The 24,293-nt window shown below is 39.9% G+C and overlaps 1 protein-coding gene across 3 annotated transcripts in view; it reads right to left on the bottom strand.

The window, feature by feature from the left end:
- The window catches only part of ddah1 (dimethylarginine dimethylaminohydrolase 1), a 114,115-nt gene that overhangs the window by 11,262 nt on the left and 78,560 nt on the right, over positions 1–24,293 (bottom strand). For 2 of the 3 annotated variants that reach the window (XM_034210142.1, XM_034210140.1), the window contains exons 3-5: positions 19,056–19,129; positions 6,630–6,749; positions 1,903–2,046 (exon numbers count right to left, since the gene is read on the bottom strand). In XM_034210142.1, the coding sequence (XP_034066033.1) occupies positions 1,903–2,046; positions 6,630–6,749; positions 19,056–19,129 (338 nt within the window). The remainder of the gene's footprint in view (positions 1–1,902; positions 2,047–6,629; positions 6,750–19,055; positions 19,130–24,293) is intronic. The other variant, XM_034210141.1, reaches the window with a different exon arrangement.

Raw genomic sequence — 24,293 nt, 5'->3', positions numbered from 1 at the left:
GTACTTTTTCATTTACAAAGCCATGTTAGATAAACTACCATCTTATATCTGCTCCCTGATCTCTCTGCGAATTGAAAGTACTTATTGCCTGAGATCGCATGCTGTGGTTTTATTAAATGTGCCAAGTGCTAGGACTGTCTTAGGGAAGAAAGCTTTTAGATGTGCAGCTCCACTAACATGGAACAGTCTGCAAAAAGAATGGAAAATTACCAAGCTAGTACCACTACATGTTTTTAAAGCTCGGTTGGATGCTACAAAATCAGATGCTATTGGTACCTGTACATGTGGTTAAATATGTAAATTGTAATCTCTGTACATTTTGCTGTATGATGTCCTTTTGTTGTTCTGTTGTTTATGTTTTTATGTCTTCTTGTGGAACCTACTGCTGCAGGTCTCCCTTGAAAAAGAGATCATTGATCTCAATGGGATTTTACCTGGATAAATAAAGGTTTTGAATTGAATTGAAGCAACAAGCTCCCTTGGGAAACGGGTACAAACTCTGGATTTGCAGAAAAGCAAGGCATGATAATCAACTATCAACTATATGCTATTAATGTTTTTCCACTTTCTTCTAACAGCAATTCCTTAAACACAGGTTTGGTTCAAATGGGTTCTAGGCAAATGCTTGGTGGGTCTGAACATTATAAAGGAAACTGGATCATGGAACAAACATACATTCCTCAAATATTGCTCTAAATGGTCCGTTAAATAGGTGCTTCCTCTGCAGGAAGCAGAATATACACAAATAGATTTTATTATGCTCAAGTTGAATTCCCAGTTAATCTTCCTGGAAAAAACTGAGCCTTCGTTGTGACTGTAGGTCTGAAGACGTATCATTTTGTGAATTCTTCCCTCTAAAATTAGCTAGCGGAGGATAGGGGTTTTAACCACAGAGTACATTTGAGGTCTGAGCACTGTCTCTGCAGATTGTAGGGTGTTGGCTTTGATCCTGTGAGAATCCGTTTGACTTGATGTGAAGAGGATTGACCCCAAAGCACCTCAGTGAAACGGCTACTGCTGAACCGTGCCAAACCAACAGGCAAAGTGAGATAATAATATGTCATTCATGAACTACTGTGGAAGCCAATGTGTCATGTGTTACAGTAAATGCACATCTTGTGGTTTTAAAAAACTGAAGAAAGACAGTATGTCAGAAAGATATTTCAGAAAGGGTCTTGTGTTCAGGAAATGAGACACTGAGATGAGTTTAGCCAGGTACATTAAGCCAGCATACAGTACTTAACAGTTTAACAAAGGGCACATGCTATAAGGACTGGAAAGTGGTCGGACTAACACATCAATATCCATTTGAAATTACATAATGAGTTCCTGAAAAAGTACCAACTTGGCCACCATAGGTGAAAAAAGACAATGTTCTGTCTGAAAGCAAGTAACTTTACTTGCCTGCTGTGCCTGGAAATTACACTTATGACAGTGGTGAGCCCAAACAGTAAAGCTGTCGGGCTAAAAGCATGTCTTAAAGACTTTATGTTGAGATTCAGAGATTGATTTGGGCATATTCAAGATTGTTTTTAAATCTACTAACTGTAAAAGTTGTGAGGAAAAAGACACCCAAAGTTTCTGGCTCCCCTTCTATGTACTGTGTCAAGTCCACAAAAGGTCACTTCATAAAAATTGTAAGTTCCTTTTGTTATAAAACGCAGTGCTGGCTGTGGCTGACCTGCAGCAGTCTGTGTAAAATTACCACATACTGTATATTCTGCAGGCTTTGTTTATCTCAGAGGTCTGGACAGGATGGAGAGCAACAAAGGCAAGTGCTCTTTAAATGTAAGCCACTAAACCAGTCTGGCTGTCCTTTCTCCCAAGGTGTAACCTCAGGATTGTAAAGGAGAGTGTGATTGTGTGCGAGTCACTGTGGAAGTGAAATGAATTGAGGATTACCGTGACACTCTCTGGAAACTCCTCTGCAGTGGGGTGAAGCAGCACATGTCCCTTATTGGGTAGGTTCATGTAGAGGCAGTTGGCAGCGAGGTCATCAGGCAACGTCAGTTTGTCGTAGCGATGGTCACTCATTTGCTGCATGATCTACACACAAAGATAAGACACACAAAAGAAATAGCCTTTAGGTAAACAAACAACAGGCAGTTTGCAGTGCACATGACTTCCAGACTCAGACAGAAAACATTACGTTATTCAGACTATCAGGTATTTTCATTCTGAAGCAAGGCCCAATACCAAAAGCAGCACCGCGTCTTTCTGCCTTAATGGAGAACGCAGGAGCAGACAGACATTCTTTCTCAGCAGATGTCATGTTATTTATGTAATCTGAAGGGGTTGAAGGTAGGACAGGAGGTGGGGAAAGAGAGGCAGAGAAGACGCCCATGTTGCCAAGTGGAAGTCGGCGGGTGAGGATGTTATGACCAGAGGAGAGGCAGGTGCCTCTTAATGTTTATGAGCAGAACATCTGCAGACGGATACCTTAGAGACAAAAAGGGGAGGGGAGGTGGAATGGAAGAAAAAAAAAATCCAAAAGCGTCAACATTCAGGAAAGGTATTTTGAGAAGGTAGATTTTTTCACCAGATATAGTGTAGACTCCACTGTGCTTTTCTAACACGCCTCTTCCTGCTTGTATCTTTAGTTTTTAATCATTGGCAAGAGGAGTTGAATCTTTTTAGTCATGATTAAAAGAACACAAAAAATCACTGTTGAAATGTTGAAAAAAAGGACATAATGTGGATTAGATTTTTCTCATAAAATCCACACACAGGGTGGGGGAAACAGTGAGGTTGGTGAGCACAATGGGCTCTGTTGCTAAAGATAATTTATTTTCACTTCCCACTGAAGGGCCTTTCCTGTGTGATAAAGAAAGAACTCTGGATTACGTTGCATTATATTATTTGCATAATTACCTGAACACACTCACAGTCCTTGGACACTAAAAACGGAGTTATTGTCAAATAAATAGATTTGACTGATCCAACCCAGGAGCAAATGGGCTGTTTCAAGTACTCTGCTGGGCTTTCATGAAAAATCTATTTGGCACGCAGGAAGTAACACATTTTATGTTTCTGGCAGCAGCAACAGTTCTTGGTTGGAATAAATAAAAGGCCAATCTTGTGGTTAGTATGACTATATCCCACCATTAAAAAGAAACACAAGGAAAGCGTTCGACTGGACCTGTTTTTAAATGAGCGATCTCTGGGAAGTGCTTGCAAAGTACTCAAAAGCAAAACTTTAACAGCACACCAGTATGTCCTAGCAGATTAGACATACGTTTCTTTGATGAATAAACAGTAAATTAACGGTAAATCAAATGTTCTTCCTACAAGCTGCTATGGCCATTTCTGAGTACATGCTGTGTGAGCCTACTGTACGTATGTGTAAGTGTAATCTGACCAGATACATTCCCAGGTCACTTGTGGGTGTGTGCAGCAGCCCTCAGTGAAAACAATGTCCATGTGCGTGACCGCTAACATTGTCTCTCACACAGGGGGATTACAAATGGTAGAGGGGAGAATAAGCGTTGACTCTACCAAATATCACAGTTCCTGCTTCACTCTGAGTCCCAAATACATCTTATTCCCCAACCAAAACAACTATAGGTTTAAGGAATATGTCCTATTGTGGTTTTTTTAATGTTCTGATTCATGAAATGCAAATAAATCTTGAGATATTCACCTGAAGGATGGAACAGTTTGTTCTCCTGGCATCAATGCCTAGGGGTATTACTAAGATATAAGGCCAGATAACTATCTCATGTATTATTAATACTGAAGATGTTTTTTATTATTTTTATCTCAGGCCCAAGAAATACACAATTAAGGGTAGGATTATCTTCGCTACGGTAAGATTTCCAGATGTTTTGCTAACATCAATCGTCAGCCTGTCATTATTATTCTGTCTCAAATGTGTGGTGAAAATGGACAACCAAGACTTCTACAGTACACCATCACCCTGGCCATCGACCAGACATAAAGCTTCAGCCAATCAGCATCAACCTACATCTGGGCTGTTGCCGGGGTCCAGTTAATACACAGAGTGGTAACTGGGCAGCAGAATGTGCTCAGTCAGAGCTGCTGAAACAAAATATTTACTGGAAGGTAATTAAATCCCCTCTGGGCAATCTCCCCCAGTTAACAAATACATTGACACATTTTCTGGACCTGATGCGGCTCACAGTGGTCATCAAGATAATCTGTATTTTGGCGCCTAATATGAATATTTATAATGCTCATTGTGGTAATCCTTCCCAGGAAGCCTTTAAAAGTTTTACAATACTTTTTTCAGTGATGAACAACAGCAGCATGACACATCATACTTGAGGCCACTTCCAACTACTGGAGGGGACATACAAATGGTTACTGTTGATGTAAGATAAATGTTTATTTCACTACTTTCGATACTGTTGGACTCCGCGGCTGACTCACAAACTCAATAACATCATCAGTGAGGAAAGCCAGTTCTCAGATGCCATATATGGTCCTTTTCCTGATATGAAACAGGCTGCCTAGCTCATCCTTTTTTCTTAGCCACGATACCGGTGTGACACTAGGAAAGACAATGTCCTCTAGTCTGTAATCCAGCAATGAACTAAATATCTCAAAACTATAGATTAGATTGCCATTCCCTCAGGGTTAAGTAAATCACTTGTTAAGTCCCTGGAAGAACTAAAGCCACAATTCCTAGACCTATATCTAAATAATCAACAGCATAAAGTACTAGATAACGCATCAATGTGTTTATCAAAAATCACCATTCTAAATACAACCTTCTCAGGGTTGTCATCTTGTTGTGTTTTAAATAAAAAGTCCTTGATGTGAAGACAAAGCCCTGACCAGGCAAGAAGAATGACCTCATGAATCAAACAAGGGCTGAGTGAATGAAGGGCTCTCTGGTAAACTAGATCTGGCCTCTGCTATAGGGAGGGAGGTGTGAGAGGGAACAGGGAGTGGGTGCTGCAGCCTCTGACAGGAGGCAGTATTTTGGGATGATGACTTCATGAGTGAAGTTTGGCAGTGACAGCGGCATGGATGATGAAATCCATCCGGTCAACGTGTATTCCCATCCATGGGAGAGCTAAACACAGACTGGAGACTACACATGGCGTACACTTATACACATTCTGAGCACACATCCCGGATAGAGACAAAGCCAAACTGCTGAACAGAGTGAAAATGAACAGCCTTATTAACCAGATGTCAGTGAGATATACATATACAGACCTCACTCTGCCAACAGGCCAGGGTCTCTTTTCTTAACTGAATATTTTATAGCAGCAACATTCTAGCTCCCTAAAGACTGTTTAAATTAGTCAGGCTCCAGCTTTAATTGGTTCACATTGTCTTAGTCCAAGGGTATACAACCTCATTGCCATAAGAGCTGCATTTACATCCAACACGAGCACTTTGAATTAATTAAAACAGCATTCATGAGATTTCACCCCACACCCCAACAACGAGAACATTACCTAATTACACATCCACGGTCGTTAAAGGTCCTTTAAAACAGGAGCTAATTTCTCCAAGAGAGGGTGACGTAAGCTGTAATTAAAAAGCGAGGAGTCTGTCATTTAGTCTCGCTGACGGCCCCTCCTCGCCCCGGCAGCTAATCTCTGGTGTGATCAAACAGGCAGGAATTTTAATGAGTCGATGCTGGGATATATAATTTATGAGAACATGTGGTAATGCATACATTCTTGACGTCTTGTGTACACTTCCGCAATGTAAACATGCATACAAAACCAGCAAGTCTGACCATGTGCTGCTCTATAAAGTATGTTGGGATGTGCTGTCAGATGGTCTGGTTTCAATTGCCCCTTCTGACATACACCAAATGGCTTCCGTGGAGTTGGGCCAGTAGGGGGAGATATCACACTAGGAGGCAAATGAAAGGTCCTGCCAGCAAGGACCTTTAAAGGCCAAGTATATGTGTGTGTGTGTGGCATTACTTTTGAAATCAAACATATTACCCGTGTGTCATTGCTGTGTAAACACAACATTGATGTACATATTCACCTGCATTTACCCCTATGTGCCCTATAAAGTTCACATACAGTCCTATGTGTTGATGGGTGTACATGTTATGGGATAATTCCTTCAGAGGAATGGACTGAACCTTATTATCCTATTTGTGTCTCCTTAAGGGTCCTTTAGTCCTTTAGCATTCCCTGGTTTATTTTATGAGGACTTTTGTAGCAATCGATTCAGAAAGCCTTTGATGCTCAAGCTGTTAAATGCAAGGACAATATCTTTGTAGTTAGAGCTGGAGTGAGAGCGCCTGTAGCGATCCCCTCCGATTAACTGAGAATATGAATTAATGAGGAAGGATTAAGGTGACAGGTGGTCTCAGTGTGCTTGCAGTGGGAAACAGCCATCGAGTTGTAAGTAAGGGAGTCTGCTCTGAATCAACACGTGTGATGTCCTGTCTTGTAGTGTTATTCTTGCTGAATACTTTGCAGAGCAGGAGAAAAAAAAGGATAGAGCCGTTAATACCAACAGCGTCAAGCCAAGAGTCAACCGAAAAAAAAATCAGCTGCAATGTGCGTCATAGTTATAAAACAATGCCATTACATTGATTCAGTGGTTTCTATGACTACAGCTGGGGGAAGCACAGCAATGGGATGATGCTTTTACTGCACATACAACTCATACAAACACCAACTCCATACTTTGAGGGTCTTCTGTGCATGTTCACTGGAGCCAATGAGGATAAGGCCTGGTCCTCCCATGCTGCAGAAGCTTTTCAGGTGAAGCCCTTCCAGCACAGGCACGGTCGACACAGCATAGTCCTGCAACAACACAATCCAATTAGGTGAAGCAAAGACTGAATATGAAGATAGGACAGACTCAGATAATAAACATATATTGTAATTAAAAACACCTATATCTACAGTATGGTCAAACTGTAGAGCTGGAATCAATTTAAAATACTTTGGGTTTGTGGTGTCAAAAATTAAGATGTGATAACATCATTTATAATTATATCTAGATAACTCCCTACTTGAGTTTATAAAAATATAAAAGCAAGGGTTGGATTGTACAGGGATTATAAGTTAAGTGTATTTCCTCCTTTGTCAGTGTCAATGCTTCAAAATCCTGTTGGACCACAACAAAGTGCTGCAAATTCAGTCGGTGTAGGTGAAATTATGGGATGCTATGTTTTTTATAAAAGACTCAAAGAGCACTCGGTCTAAAGTGGCCTTTAAAAACAAGTATTGGGCAGTTCAGGGGCGGAAACAGCAGGAGTGTCTGGGAGATGATGTTCTTGAGCCCAGGGCTCACAGGTATATTACAGAGAAACTTGTAGAAGCCTGATTGGAGAATCTTTCTTTGGCTGCCGGATGTTGTGTACCAAATATGGAGAGGTTACAAAACAATGACAAGGGAATAGAAAATGACACAGACTTCCTAAAATCTTAAAGGGCCATGAACACAGAGTTTGTGAACAAACGTACCATTAAAACACAGCAGAACATTGCTTTGCTAGGTAATACAACTGGCTCTGGATAAGTAACTCATACGTTTCTCTATTATAATACATGTTTGCGACTCAACAATCAAAGTTTTAGATTCCAAATAACTTTTTGGTTTACAAAGAGTAAAACACTCATAATTGTAGCTAGCCTGCCTCATCAGGACTGCATGGATTATATTTCTGAATGAATGGTATTGACACACTTACAGTAATTAACAGTAGCCTGGCAACATGAGCAAACAACATTACAACATTTATTGGGGCATTTTTCCTGAGCTCAAACCAATGAGGAAAGTCATAAATATTAAAATATCTCATGCTAAAGGACCAAAGCTGTTAAAACAATGGCAGACTTTTAAGGGTTCAAGCAGGACCCCATCCCTCAAAGGAGGTCTAAAACTGCATCCGTATGGATTGATATATGGTAGGGGTGTAACGGTACACGTACCCGTACCGAAATTATTCGGTACGGGCCCTTCGGTTCGGTACAGGTGTGTACCGAAGTGTACCGAACGAATATAACGTTAAACCTAAAAAATTGAGAACGTGAACAACTTTTTGGAAGTAATCTCAGGTGCTGCGTCGCAGCATTCAGAGTAATTTGCTCACATTGGGTTCAACGCGTCATAGAGCGAGCAAGTCATTTCATTGGATGAGAGGCATACTATGAGAGCTGGACAGAGGGATGCGTTAAAATGTAGTCAGTAATTTGAGGAACTGTCGAAAATTAATGGCGAACGCAGATAAAGTTGAGCTCGAAAATCCTCCAATATCATTGAAGTCTCCGGTTTGGGAACATTTTGGTTTCGCAGTTACGTACAAGGATGAAGGACAAAGACAGGTGGACCGAACCAAAGCTGTTTGTCGGCATTGTTCAACTAACATTGGTTGCGCGGCTGGCAATACATCAAACTTGCACACTCTTGAAAAGGCATCACCCGAACGTGAATATCACCGGTACCAAAAGAAAAAAAGACTGAAGTGCAAACCCAACTCCCACTAGCATTTAAGCCTCCACCACTCGCAGAGAGTTCAGACCGAGCCAAAGCTATTACAAACGCCAAATATCCTTATGTTGCCATGATAGCAAAGCGCTACCTGGCTGTATCTGCTACCTCTGTCCCTAGAGAGAGGGTTTTTTCCACATCAGGAGACATTGTTAGTGCCAGCAGATCTGCCCTTTCGGCAAGCAATGTGGACAAGTTCATTTTTCTTTAAAAAAACATGAAAATACAATGACAAGCCAGTCCTAATGTCAAGCTGGCTGCTTAGGAACTAGTACAGTACAGCTCAAATACAGATTATTTCAGTTCATCGAAAAGCTGCACCTTAATGTTTATTTTATTATATTTTGTATTTATTTGAGTGAATATTCACAGTTTAATAATAATTAAAAACCCAAAACTAATAGTTTATGTTTTGTGAGTACTAGTAGCCTACAGTAAAGTTCAAATACAGATTATTTCAGTTCATCGAAATGCTGCACCTTAATGTTTATTTTATTATATTTTGTATTTATTTGAGTGAATACATTATTCACAGTTTAATAATAATAAAAAAATATATATATATATGTTTTGTTTTGTGAAAAAAAATTCTGCTGTACCGAAAACGTACCGAACCGAACCGTGACCAAAAAACCGAGGTACGTACCGAACCGAAATGTTTGTGAACCGTTACACCCCTAATATATGGTGCATATTAGTGCAGCAAAGGATCATATATACAGTACTTTTAAAGCGCCTTCATTATATAATTTATCTTTAGCCTTTTATAGATGATTTTGGCAGACCCCTTCATTAAAATATCAGTTGCTTGCCTCCTTGTTAGCAATAGTTAAAGCCTAGGGTCATTGGGATATTTAGTATTATGTTAGAGTGTACTAAACAGAAACAACATATATTGTAACATATAGCTGACTTTTTTTTGCGTAAATGTACTACTTTCAAATTGAGCTTTTGATACATGGACCCACAGTTAGAAATAACATGAACCCTTTTGTTAAATCGCAAAAGACAGAGTTGAGTCCTACAGAGATTTGTAAACCTTGAACCAGGCTTATTTTCCATGACCTTCCTCCTTGATTTTACGTGGATACTTTTATATAAGCATATAACATTTTGATTTTCATCTAAGAACTGACATACATTTTCCATAGTTACACTTTTTTGTAACCTGTTCCATTCAAGTTTATGTTAACACTCTTCAGGGCCAGTGTTTGTGCTGCATCATTAGCTCAATTAAAGCGTTATGATTCAATGAAATAGTTATTGTGAGTGAACAGAACAGCATTTGGCAGATAATCGGAAGAAACTTAAATTACTCCATTCTGGATGTTTTCCTGAACTCTTTCCTGGCACTTGTTTTGAAGAAACAAAAGGACAATTGGGAATTGAGTAATCTGAACTTCCTCCATTCCTTATCCATGAACAGGAAGTATTCTTGCAGTGCAAATTTAGAAATATGAGTAATGCTTTGTCTCTTTATCAAGATAAATCCTTAAGGAAGAGACAGAGTTGCTTTTGATCTGCACTAACAGGCAGATTTACTGCCATGTGGTGACCTGAAACGACCTTACTGAAAAACCCAGGAGCAGAACAGACTGGGCTTCACTCGGCAGAGTGTATGTCTGAATCCTATTGGTTAAAGTTAGGAGTCAACACATCTGCAGGTGAAAATAGATAGTTTGGCCTCTGTATTACTTCTTCACGAACAAACTCATTCAATTCTATAGCACCGCCTGATCTGACCTCTGTAAGGACCGTAGAGAAAAGAGCTTTGACATCTGTATGCAGTTGTTGAGTGCTAAACAAACCTGGCAACAAAGTGATCCTTAATTTGATAATGAAAGGAAAAAACAACATTGATAGCAGGTATCAATCTGATAGAAAACGGAAAAAACAATAATGGACGCTCAAGTGATTTTTCCTAGTGTCATTTGCCGGAGATGCATCATTAAGCTCTGTCTTATCAAAGATAAAAGAAAACACGGAGGAATCCATCATGAGGAATTCAAATCAGACACAGATGGGAAGAAGTAAGCACAGCCATCGGGCCTTGCAGGTTACCGTAATGTGTTGAACTCTTCATGCCATGACCCACCTCTGAACTTCTGAGTCAGCCCGCTTTTCTCTTTTGATTCAGTCTCTCAGAGCAAATCCAAGTGCATAAAGTCTGCAGTATGAAACCTCTTCACATTGCAATAACAGTAAACAAGACAGATAGAATCAGTCTGGGTAGGTGACCCACCCTGTTTGTAGGCTGCGTGACTAAGTACAAGTTCTCCCAGTTTGCCTGAATCTGTGTTGTTTCAGTGGTGTTTGGGATATTCTGCGCTATATTTCTTTTGGATGTGTGTCATGTGGGAGTGTTGATTGTTGAGCTCAGTTGCGGAAAACGAGGCCACAGCGCATTGTAATTACTGAGAGAGTAGTCGAAAAAGGAAAAATATTGAAACCATTTAAAATATAAAACAACAACAACAACAACAACAACAACAACAACAACAAGGGTTGAAAAGAGACATAGACCAGGCTTATATACTGTTGTGTACTTAAAAAAAGGCTGGTGATCGATTTATTTTATTTTACCATCAACAAATCCAATGGAAGGCCAAAACCACTCTCTGTGGCACTCAGCACACACCTTACTTGTTCCGACTTAGACAAAGATCTTTAAATAAGTCACAAATCTATAATTTAACTGAAGAAAAAAGAAGGGATAAATAGTTTAATTGAAAAATCTTGTTTCTCCTCCCAAAAACTGTCGAGGTGCATTTTTTGGTCATCAAATACATTATATATAAATATATATAGCCAGTAGGATGTTAAGAAGGGGTAACTTGATCTCTTAGAAAGAGTTTTGGTTTATATGAAGAGAATATAATCCACCTAGACCAGGGGTCGGCAACCCGCGGCTCTCGAGCCGCATGCAGCTCTCGAGCCGCATGCAGCTCTTTAAACCCTCTCCCTTGAGCTTACACAAAAATAAGAAGGAAATAAAATAAAAATATTTGTAGGACTATTTATATTTTGTTGCACGGTTGAAAATGTTTCGTATCTTGTATTTTGAGGTGATACTGTGACTAGGGATGGGTATCGTTTGAAATGTATCGATTCCGATTCCAATTCCGGTTCTGCTTATCGATTCCGGTTCTTATCGATTCCCCATTTCAATTCCAAAATTGTAAAAGAAAGAGGTCAAACGTTTAGATAACAAAACTATCTTTATTTTTAAGCTTTAACTGACATTTTTACAAATAAAAATTATACATGCAATACAAATGTATTGCACAATAGCTGTGCTTTATTTTAACTGAGCTATGTCTGTGGCAAGCTATTAACAGGCATTACACTGTGCCTTGTAGCGTTGCACGGTGTACCGATACTTGAAAGGTACCGCGATACCCTGCCGTTAAAAACGGTACGATTCCTCCGTTTCATTAGTATCGGTACTTTAAGAATGACGGGGAAAAGTACTCCGGTGAGAAAGCGCCTTTTTAATAAGAGCCGTGTGTGTTCAGCGCTCTGCTTCCATTCCCTGCACTGCAGCCGTGCCTGCAGTCCCTCCCCTCTCTCGTGCACTCGGCCACGCGCTAGCTGCCAGAGCATGTGAGAAAACGAGAAGCATGGCTGCAAGTGGGAGTGCAACTGCCGCTGCGCCTCGGCTTGAATTGACAAAAAAGACGCCAGAAGCGAAATTTGGAAGTATTTGAGCTATATCTCTGACAGTGAGGGCAAGCCTACGGACACCACGAGGCCTGTCTGTGAGAAATGTTTTAGATCCCTGCAAACCAAGGGAGCCAACACATCAAACTTGGCTAAGCACCTCGCCGACCGGCATCCAGAGCTGTTTAAAGACTTTAAAGACAGACAAGTTAGCGAATGTGATAGATCAGGGGTTCCCAACCTTTATTGTGCCAAGGACCGGCAGATAGGCTACATTAAAAAAAAATCGCGGACCGGTTGTCAATTTTAACTGATTTGAATATTTACTCACCAGCAGGTAGCAACGGAGGCTAATTGTATGTAACAGCCTGAACAAATAATAGAACAATGCATCCAAAACATATTAACAACGTTTAAAAAAGAACCGGTGTCGTTTTTTAGGAAAAACGGAAAACCAAAAAACCAACGTTATTCAGTTTTTAAACGAAAACGGGAAAACAGATAAATCAACGTTTTGGTTTTGTTTGTATGATTTACGGATAATCCAGTGATGGGAAAACGAGGTGAAGGCGCATTATGAAGGGTGTGTGTGTGTGTGTGTGTGTGTGTGTGTGTGTGTGTGTGTGTGTGTGTGTGTGTGTGTGTGTGTGTGACACTGGCATTTGTTTTCAGAAGATATTATGATAGTGACGTTCGTTCCGGTGCACGTCCGACAGCATTTAGCACTACATCGAGATTAAGATTAAACTAATTTGTTTTGGGAACACCAGCATATAGGCTACCTATGGAGTTAGCCAGATGTGTGTAAATTACTGTTCATGGTCATTTGAAAACAAATGCCGGTGTCGGACAGACACAAACACACAGCTGAGCAGAACACACACACACGCACACGCACACGCACACACACTAGGGCTGTGCATCTTCACTGGTCTCACGATTCGATTCGATTACGATTATCCTGTCAACGATTCGATTCAATTCGATATCCCGATGCATCACGATTCATACCAATGCGTTGCATCCTCAATTTTCTATATTACTGCACATGGCTTATTTTTCATCAATGCATAGCCGACATGCAGTAAATACATATGAACTCTCTTTTTATTATTTAGAAAGTGCTTCAGAAATCAATAACATAAATGTCTTGACATTCATTTATAAACCAAAATAAATGAATTGTATAGGTCTAGCCTCCCTATATCTGTGTGTGAAATTGTTCCATCCTCAAAAAACAAAAAAAGAATGCTTCTGCAGTCTAGCTGCAGCTTCTAGCAACGGTCTTCTGTTAAAAAAAGGACACTGAATGTCCTGAATGTGGCATCACACACAGGACTTGAGTCTGAACACATCAGACAACAGGAGTATTTACAATAGCATATACAAACAAAAATACTGCATGTGGGTGCACACTTACATTCTCTGTCTTACTGTTGCATACATCCCATGAATGTATGAGATTAAATTAGCTTCATTATATCTCAGTGATTAAGTGAATAATAAAGTTTCTATCGGGTCACTATCAGCCTGTCACTCATTATTTTCAGGGAGGGGGCGGGGTTTGGAGGAACGGAGGAGACGGTGATCGCGGGAGCTTTTTTCCTCCTGCCTTCACAAACTTTACACACGTATATATCGTCTGAAAATTGCTAGAGGACATTCATACTTTGCAATCCAAGACTTAATTAAATCCACCAAAAACCTGACATGATTGTAACGCGATTATTTTTGAAAAACATAAATCCCTGTGCCGCAGCGACACGGAGTGATTCAGAGCGGGTCCTTCTGCTGTTGGTTCTGGACTGGTGGTGTTGGGTTGGTGGATAAAGCAGACTACTCCGTGTTTGGTGTTGCTGTGCCGCTGTCACGTCTGTTCCCTGATCTCTGCGTCACCGACCGATTTGATATTAAAGTGACAGAAGAAAAAAACGTTATAGTAAAGCCGCGGCCGGAAAATCAGGAAGCAACGTTACTACGCTATAACCGATTATCTTCCGTCACTGCATCGAGACCGAATCGTCCACGTCCGCATCGCAATGCATCGTAGAAACGATTATTTTCAACACCCCTAACACACACTATGCGCCTTGGTGACCGGACATCTCCTTCATAAAACTAATAAAAGGAGGAGTAATCGGGCAGTTCGATGTGTGTAGAGATGTGTGTGGTTAACACGTAGCAGCCTGCAGTCACTCGCTGTTCTGATGAAGGTAAACACAGCGAAGGCGGTGCGTAAAAAGGCACAGCTCTCGGCGCGCTGGTGCTGCACTTCTCAGAAGCGGAGTTACACGTCCCGCTGCCTCCTGATGCTGCCTGCAGCCATTTCATGAAGTGAAGGAGGTTTTCCTTCTATAAAACAGCTGCGGGCAGCAGATACCGTGAGAGTCCCGGACATGAATTCATAGATCAAGGCAGACTGGTTTACTCTCCTGTTTTGCCAATCCGGTGCTTAAACAAAGGCAAGGCAAGTTTATTTATATAGCACTTTTCAACACAAGGCCATTCAAAGTGCTTTACAAAAATGTCAAGGAGGGACTCTGAGGCATGAACTCAATTGCACGACACAGATAGTGTTCTCAAAAAATAAAGACTTTACTGGAATTTAGCACAGTAATCAAAACAAGGAAAACAAATATACTCTTTCGAGGAAAACTAGCAAGTGATCAATGAGGTAGATCCGTGGGAAGTCCGTGAGGTAATCAGGACCGTGGGTCATAGTAAGACAACGAACTGACAATGAACAGGAGGAAGCTACCACAATATATACACAGGTAAAGGGGACACAGGTGGAAACAATCAGGGCGGGGAAAACAATCAAGGACGCAGGAGACAGAAGGGGGCGGGGAGCGTGGAGGCCTGAAATGAGAGGGATGATTAATTAAGGGAATAAACATAAAGCACAGGGCAAAGGGACATGACAAAACTAACATAAAGAATACACTTTTACTATTAGTTTCCTAGACATGACAAAAAATGAAAGACATTAAGAAAATGGCATTTAAAATCAGTCATTAAAAAGAAAATCTAATAAAATAAACATATAGCTCTACACCCCTGGCCGACATGTCCTTAAAATGAAGTCCGAGTTTGAAATATATCTCAAATAATGTATGCACTGCCATTTTCCCACATAAACACAACAGTCTGCAATTAAACGGTTGTCTCCTGTGCGCACCTCTTCCTACTTGGCGCACCGGTAACTTTCTCGTGCGCACAAGAGGCTGAGACCAGGGCCCTTTCTCATTTCTCTAACTCCCCTCCTCGATTCCCCTCCTCGACTCCTATCCTCGAGACTTAGTCCCGCCCACAGGAGATGCGAGCCGAGGAGAGAGGAGGGGAAGCAGCAGGCGGTTAGAGAAATGAGAACTCCTCTCCTTTGAGCGGTCATTTTAAAGAGACGTCCATTAATGATGACGGGAGGCACAGCAGCCCTCTGTCTGATGGACAGATGTGTTCATGACCACTTATATATTTACTTTGATTCATTCACAGTGATAATGCACACACACACACATATATATTTATATAAATATATACAATTTCAGAATCAAACAGAGCACTCTCATAATAAAGTAACACTATCAGAGACTGGATATATCCCCCCCCCCCCCTCTCTGGTCGCTACAATGAGGACAATAAATTACGGGCCAAAAGTTTTATTTACAAGTATTGAAAGTAAGCAGAGGACACCAAACCAACTGAGACCTGTCTGTCCACTGCATCTGCGCACACACTGTACCACACACACGCACCTACAGCTAACAGCCTAACAGCCGTTGTGTATTTTATTATGTGAAGCACTAAATGGTTTTAGAAAATATGGACTCTTTGTTTGTAGATATCTACTAAACTAAAGCAAATAAAAAGAGTAGGCCTGTTATACTGAGTGATATATATTTTCTCCACGAAGGAGCCGTGGAGGACCCATCAGTGTATCCTCGGTTATAGCTCCTCCAGAGAGCCTCCTCGACGCTCGATCCTCGGTCCTCGAAGTGCATTTAGAGAAATGAGATGTCCTTCAACATGGCACGCTGAAATTCATTTCCGGTTCACTACCGGAGGACCGAGGAGTCGAGGAGGGGGATTTGATGAAATGAGAAAGGGCCCAGGCTGAGCCGCCGAATCCCTCGGAACATCATAAAAGCCATTTTCAACGGTTATCTGGTGAAATATTAACTAGGCTACTGGATGAAATAATATGACTGGTATAGGTGCGAACATTAAACACTTTTTGAAAAAAATCTTATGATAAAATATTTTTATATATTTATAATTCTGCAAATATTACGATAAACTCACAGCTATTTCGCGGCCCGGCAGTAACACCTCCGCGGCCCGGTACCGGTCCGCGGACCGGGGGTTGGGAACCCCTGTGATAGATAAAATAATTACATCATGCTCAAGCCCATGCCCTCAAATCTAAGTCAAATAAGTGTAATTTCTTTTTTGACAAACGAACGTTTTCGTAGTTTGACGAGGCAATTAATGGCAATGATAACTGTCTAATATGGCTATCTTTTTAGCTAACTTACCAATGTGGCTAACATCTGCAATATACATTTTGTCAATAATTATTTATATTACTGTACATGTTAATAAAATATAAAAAAATATATATTTTATAAAACAAAAAAGTTGTTTGAGATGATGCTTAAATTTGATTTAATATGAATTATTGTCATTTATTTTGTTTATTGTTCTTATTGTTTAAAAGTGTGTGTTATGTTCTGGTGTGAAATAAAGCACAATAATTACATTTAAGACTGTTTCCCTTTTTTTAAGAAAAGTATCGAAAAAGAATCGGAATCGCAATTCTTGACTTGGAATCGGTATCGAAACCAAAATGTTGGTATCGTGACAGCCCTAGTGCCTTGTCTTTTTATTTTTTAGTGTAGTGGAGCATCACTTTAGAGCGTTTACCGCAATCCATCTTTGGTGTTATGAAGTGACTGAGCTCGTGAACTGTCTACGGGAGGGCGGGGGAGCCTCACTGCGGGGAAACTGTGGACCTCTGTCGCCGCAACTTACATGATGCCGTTTAAAAAAATGAAGGGCGGTTACGGCCGTCAGCGTACCAAGCCGGCCGTCAACGGCCCGCTGACGACCGGCCGTTCTGTGATTCTCCAGAACCCTGGCTGTATTCCACCGGGTCACCGCGGTGCAGACGGACCCGGTGGAATACAGGGTCTACCACGTTTAGAAACCGTTAAGCAGAACCGAAATTGTGTATTTTGTATGGGTACCCGGCATTTTCTTATCGGTTCTCATCTGGAACCGAGTTTCGGTTCCCAACCCTAACTGTGACACATAAATAAAAAACAAAACGGTTTTAATTATGTCAACTAAAATATGCGTCACATCCTGCTACGGTCCCGCGCCAGCACCATTACTTATAGGCGAATAACCTGACCCCCGACTCGATGAGGGAACTATGGATAAATCAATGAAAATAAAAGTATCGGAGGAACACAGGATTTAATTCTGCGTGGGCAGAGTTATATGCTTTCAAGCAAACGATGGTGGCTTACCGGTATGTTTGATATGTGGAGAGAAGTTGTCAAAGGTGCTGCAGCCTTTACGTATCGAGGAAAAAAATGGAAGAGGAAGACAGCTGATGATCTTCAGTCATAATTCAATCAGTTAACTCTTTTTAGGGTGCAGCTATATGTTTTATTTATTTCAAAGTGGGCCCATTTTAATTATATTAATTTTCTTCAAATGTGCAGAGGACTCCAAGTGCTGTGTTGATTTATTTTAAAGTAGGCCTGTGTATTTTAATTCTCCTTATAAGAGTTCTTTGTTTCTTATTAGAGGAAACAGTTTTCTATAATGTAATACATAATAAATGCAAAAAAACTGTAATTTTTGTCTATGATAACAATAAATACAACTTTATAAGCTATCAAATATGTTTTGCAGCTCCAGACAAAAACAATTGGTGGACAAATGGCTCTTTTGGTCAAAAAGGTTGCAGACCCCTGACCTAGACAGTGTAGCCTTGACACAAACTGGAAGTTGAAAGAAATGGAGGCCCGAGGTGAATGAATGGACAGGAAGCAGGGGCTGCAGTGCGGCAGAGATGGATGAAGGAGTAAATGGGATTTGAGAGTAGCCTACAGTGGGTAGAAGAGGATGAATAAAGCAAGATAAATTGAGAGATAATGCCGTTATCTTCCTATCCTGAGGCTTTTATGATTGATAACCAATTTATCTCTAAGTTTCGTGTTTCGGATGTATGATTGCTCGCAGCACGCTTGTGCATTTAAGAGGCTACAGAAGGTAGAGTGGTGGTTGTATACTTTAAAGAAAGGATATTCATGGCAAGAATTGTATTCACTATTTTACATTTAGTGCCCAGAACAACACATTCAATACATTTCTGTATTTTATAATACATAACAAAGTTGTTCAGCTCATTGTATTGGTGTAACCAACCAAAAACTATTGTGGTTGACTCAGCGTTCTGTGTCATTTTCAGCAGGCACATTTTTTCAACAAAAAAACTTTAAAAACCCATTATACGCTAAAGACGGCAGAAAGACAATAAAATAGTATTTAGCTACTAAAGAGTTAGATATTGCCCTCAGGATTAGGTGGAAAACAAAATATAGCGGATAGAATAATGCCAAACTCCAATTAAATAATAATGATACAATGTATCTCCAGATGTGTAAATAGGCAACATGTTCGCCATTTAAATTGTATGAGGCGTTATATGAGTTGTTTTACTGTTAGTAGTGCTGCCCCAAATTGGTTATAAATATCACTTAATGCAAGTTAAGACCATTTAAATCCATTAAAGATATCTTAAGGACTTATGTTCTTTATTTATGCTGTGCTTCGCTTGAATACACAATTACTGCAGTCATTTTCAGCAAGGTTCAGTTACTTTTACGAAGTATTAATTGTGATCCGGACCTTTTTCACACAAATACACCATTAAAACTCACCTTAAAGCAATCTGCTAGGATCTCTGCTCCTTTCTGATTGGTCCGCTTAGAAAGGCCCACAAAGAACTCTTGACCTGAAGAAAGAACAAGATGCCACAGAAGTTGTGTAAGTAACTACCAATTATATTCAACTCACTTTAATTTAAGGAAATAAGGTAACACTTTATATTAAGGTACACAAATTAACCATCAACTAGTTGTTAATTAACATGCATATTAGCAGTATATTGGCTCTTTATTAGTCATTATAAAACACTTATGAATGCCTTATTCTACATGACCATATTCTACAAGTAATAAGCCATTAGTTGAGTTTTTCCTCATTAACCCTCTAATTAGTGCTTATTTGTTGCAAGTAAGGAACTTATTGTACATGAGTTTTGGTCTTAATATGCGCTGCCCAATATGGGCCTAATAAGGCAGTAGTACCACAAGAATAGTAATTCTCCCATAATAACACTTAACAAATATAATCTATTCTTATGGAACAAGACATGAAACTACAAGTGTTAATTAAGTCTAAACAACTCAAAATTAGCTATTTATATCTAAGAACATGTTCCCTATTCTAAAGTGAAGTCTTGTTCATAACCAATAAGCTATTAGTTTGACTCTAATTGACCAGAACAGGTTCCCTATTCTAAAGTTGCCTCCTCTTCACACTTTGTAAATACATTATAGCACACAACTACTGAAATTAACCTCAACAGTACATGAACAAAGTAGGCACACGTTGAAATATCTGTTTTATTAATGAACCACTAAAGAGAGGTTCAGACACATACATGTACCAAAACATGTCAAGTTTCTCCAAGGCTGAGAACACACATGCAGCCTGTACTTTTTAATAAAAACTGATTTTTAACAGTTTATGTATTTGTGATCATACTGTGTGACCTGCTTGTATGTTCTTACACAATAGGTGTACTGTTCTCTCTCTGTGTTGTCTCAGTGTGAACATAGATTAAAAAACCAGCCAAACTCTTTTGAGAGCCAGGGAATGAGCAGCCATGCTCCTTTATTGACTTATTTGCAGTCCAGTGACATTCAAACGGAGTGAAACTATAACAAACGAAGTTACAAGGCACTTAATGATCTCATACATGCACGTGTAACATACACAGATGAACACATTAGGACCGCTTAGCAGAGGTGTGGACTCGAGTCACATGACTTGGACTCGAGTCAGACTCGAGTCACACATTTTATGACTTGAGACTTGACTTGACAACATCACAAAAGACTTGCGACTCGACTTGGACTTGAACACCAATGACTCTGGACTTGACTTGGACTTGAGCCTTCTGACTTGAGGTGACTTGCTACTTTAATTCAGAGGTCTCCAACACGCCGATCGCGAGCTGCCGCTAGAAGAGCAGACTCCCGTCGGGGAAAGCAGAATCTTCAGCCGCTCCTACTCTTGCTGAGAATCCTTGCAGGCAGGGGCGGGTCTTTATTTAGCTGGCCCACCATGCGGCCAATCATATGCGAGGACACACTAGGATCATACCATTATGTGAAAGAAGGGTGGGGGGCACAGCATGTGTAGTGGTACAGGCCAGCTGCACAGAGCGACGGGGAGACGGATTTAAATGCAAGCGCGTCGGAAAAAGTCAAGAAATGAGCGAAAACCAAAAAAAGAAGCAGCATCTGGCTGCTTTTCAATGATATTGGAGAAAGCAAAGCTGAGTGCAGGATTTGTAAAATGAAAATAACCTTCAGAGCAGGGTTTTTAAGGCCTTAAAAATTATCGGATTTGAAAGATACTTCTATGTTGCGATAGCGTCTAAATGTGTTTTGGGGGAAATGTCCGGGCTGCCAAGTAACCAGTACGGTAATAGCCTTTCAGTTCCCCCCAACAATTTGTATTGAATTAAATCAACATGGAACCAGTAATCACTAACTTTGTTTCCCCCGGCCCCTTATTGGAGAACACCCAGCTAGTAACCTAGCAACCAAGCTTCAGCTCATGTAGCCTATCTTCGAATCTACTTACAAATAAATATGGGGAAGTGTCAGTTCAACCGTATTTTGTTGGAAAACATCTAATTTAGTGCTTGGTTGAAACCAGTGGAGGGAACGTGTTTGAAGCCCGCTGCACCTTTTGCAAAATAAATTAGCGTTTGTTTTGCTAATGTAGCGTTAGCTAGTGGAGTGTTAGCTAGTGCAGCAGCTCCCGCAACAACACCGGGGGACCTCCGGGCGAAGTTTGGGTCTACGTCAACCCTAAAAGCGGAGGTGCTGTAGACGCTAAATACCGTAGCTAAACACCAATCATACAACAGCAACGATGAAATAGTGTAGCCAAGGCAGCAGAGCTCTGAATATAGCTCACTCTCTCTCAGACACAGACACAGACACAGACACACTACACAGACACACACACACACACACACACACACACACACACACACACACACACACACACACACACACACACACACACACACACACACACACACACACACACACACACACACACACACACACACACACACACACACACACACACACACACACACACACACACACACACACACACACACACACACACACACACACACACACACACACACACACACACACACACACACACACACACACACACACACACACACACACTAGGGCTGCTCGATTATGGCAATAATCAAGATTATGTTGGTCAATAATTAATATCACGATTATTAAATATGATTAGGCCTATTCATTGACTTTGAAAACATCCATTTATTGAACTTTAAAACAAATAATAATTTGAACAGTATATTTTTAACTGTTGATTACCCTGAACGTATAATTCAACTGAAAAACTAATACAAAAATTAATTAAATAAATGATACATTACTAAAAAATTCATTAGATAAAATATGTTGTGGTGCACTGTCACAATCTAGCAAAGCAAAATAATCGTTTTTTCCGATTATGTTGTTTTCGTAATTGTGGCAGGCCAAAATCGTAATTGCGATTAAAATATGATTAATTGCACAGCCCTAACACACACACACACACACACACACACAATACACACACTCAAGCACACACAGACGCACACACATACACACTTTTTGTCTAACACGCTAACACAGTTCTGTACTGTTACGCTGTTGTGTTCAGTCATTGTTCTTATGTTGAACATGAATACATTTACTTTGTAAGTGATTATGGGACGTATTTCTTCTTTATATACATTTTCCTTCATACTTTATTGCCGTGAAATAGGTCTTAAATTATATTCAAAGTGGTCTTAAAAAGGTGTTAAAAAGTCTTAAATTTGAGTTGGCGAAACCTGCAGGAACCCTGTACAATAAAAAGTCCTGCATTCAAAATGTTACAAGTAAAAGTACAAAAGTATTAGCATCAACATATACTTAAAGTACCACCTGCAGAGGGATCTAGATTCAGGTGTTCTTTTCCCCATAGAGACCGCCTCGCTGCACATTATCCCTTGCATAAAGATAGATTGTGGGTCCCTTATAACATGTTGTACACAGTGGAAATAAACATTCTGGTTACCTCAACATCAGGGATCTTATACATTAAACTCCTTCTGAATCAAACCGTCACGGTAGCCTTATCTTACGGATCCCTCTTAAATTAGAAAAACACACGTTACTTTACCAGCAGAGAGAAAATGGATTATTAAATTATTAATGTGACTAATAAAGAGCAATTTGATTATTAAGTATTATTCTGTTGATCGATGTCATTACATTTGGTGAAAAACACATAATGACTTGTTTATGACTCGTTTTGTCAAAGTTTAGGACTTGACTTGACTTGCCCATCCTGACTTGAGACTTGACTTGGACTTGAGCGCAAAGACTTGAGACTTGACTCGGACTTGCAAAACAATGACTTGGTCCCACCTCTGCCGCTTAGTGTAAACAAGGTAAACATAGCTAATGCTAGCTGTACAGCATGTATACAGGCTAGTATGGCTAACGCTACCGTGTATGCTAACGCTAGCGCGAATGCTAACACATTTTCTCATTGAGTTTAAACATCTCCACATGTCATCACATAAACACAATACATGTTACTAATCCTTACAGTGTAAGGCTCACACTTACACTTACAGTCATTGCTTTCTGACGGACTTGACCCTTTTACTCTTTAGGTTGCATAGGGAAAATTAGTGGCAGTGTACTCATGGATGTCTACTGCCATTATATTCCGTTCACGTTCTCCTACTTCCTGTACCCGGGTCTAACCTTCAGTACACATTTTACAAAAATATAAATGTGCAAATATGAAACATACAGGTCAATATCACCTTGCTATTGGTAGCTGAACTGTCAATAACCCAAAACATATTATAAGATATAAATACCTAATTTTGAGTTATTTAGACACAATTAACACTTATAGTTTCATGTCTTGTTCCATAAGAATAGATCATATTTGTTAAGTGTTATTATGGGAGAATTACTATTCTTGTGCTACTACTGCCTTATTACGCCCATATTAAGCAGCGCATATTAAGACCAAAACTCATGTACAACAACTTCCTTACTTGCAATAAATAAGCACTAATTAGAGTGTTATTGAGGAAAAACTCTCAACTAATGGCTTATTACTTGTAGAATATGGTCATGTAGAATACGGCATTAATAAGTGTTGTATAATGACTAATAGAGAGCCATTATACTGCTAATATGCATGCTAATTAACAACTAGTTGATGGTTAATTTGTGTACCTTAATATAAAGTGTTACCGGAAATAATATGTAACTCTATTAATACATGTAGGTTCAATTATATGCAGCACACAGACCAACAAACACAAGAGATAGTAAAAGATAGTCAAAAACAATCAAAGGCAATAAGCTTCAACAACTGTACATCAAATGGCCAAATACATACAATAAGTAATGCTACAAATGCAAAAAATATACCAGCACGGGGAATATAAGACTGACAGGTTTAAAGGTCCCCTATTATACTCTTTTTCATCAATATATTATAGTTCTCAGTTATTTATAAAACATATCTCTGAAGTGTTTCGACCGAAATACCAAACAGATCACCCATTATAGCATCCCATAAACCCCTCTGTTTTAAAAGTGCTAATTCTCTGTCTTTTACTTTAGATGAAAATAAGGAGCCACTCCCCACGCCCCTCTGAGAGATATTTGGTTAAAGAACCCACAATGGTGCTCTAGGAGGAGATTCAGGTGATAAGGTGGGCCGGGGTTACCTTGATTGGTTATTGGCTAATGGTTACACAAGCCAAAAAA

This window comes from Gymnodraco acuticeps, unplaced genomic scaffold (genome assembly GCF_902827175.1).
Source record: "Gymnodraco acuticeps unplaced genomic scaffold, fGymAcu1.1, whole genome shotgun sequence".
Lineage (NCBI taxonomy): Eukaryota > Metazoa > Chordata > Actinopteri > Perciformes > Bathydraconidae > Gymnodraco > Gymnodraco acuticeps.
Note: the sequence above shows the minus strand (reverse complement) of the source record. Positions and strands in the feature narration are given on the sequence as shown.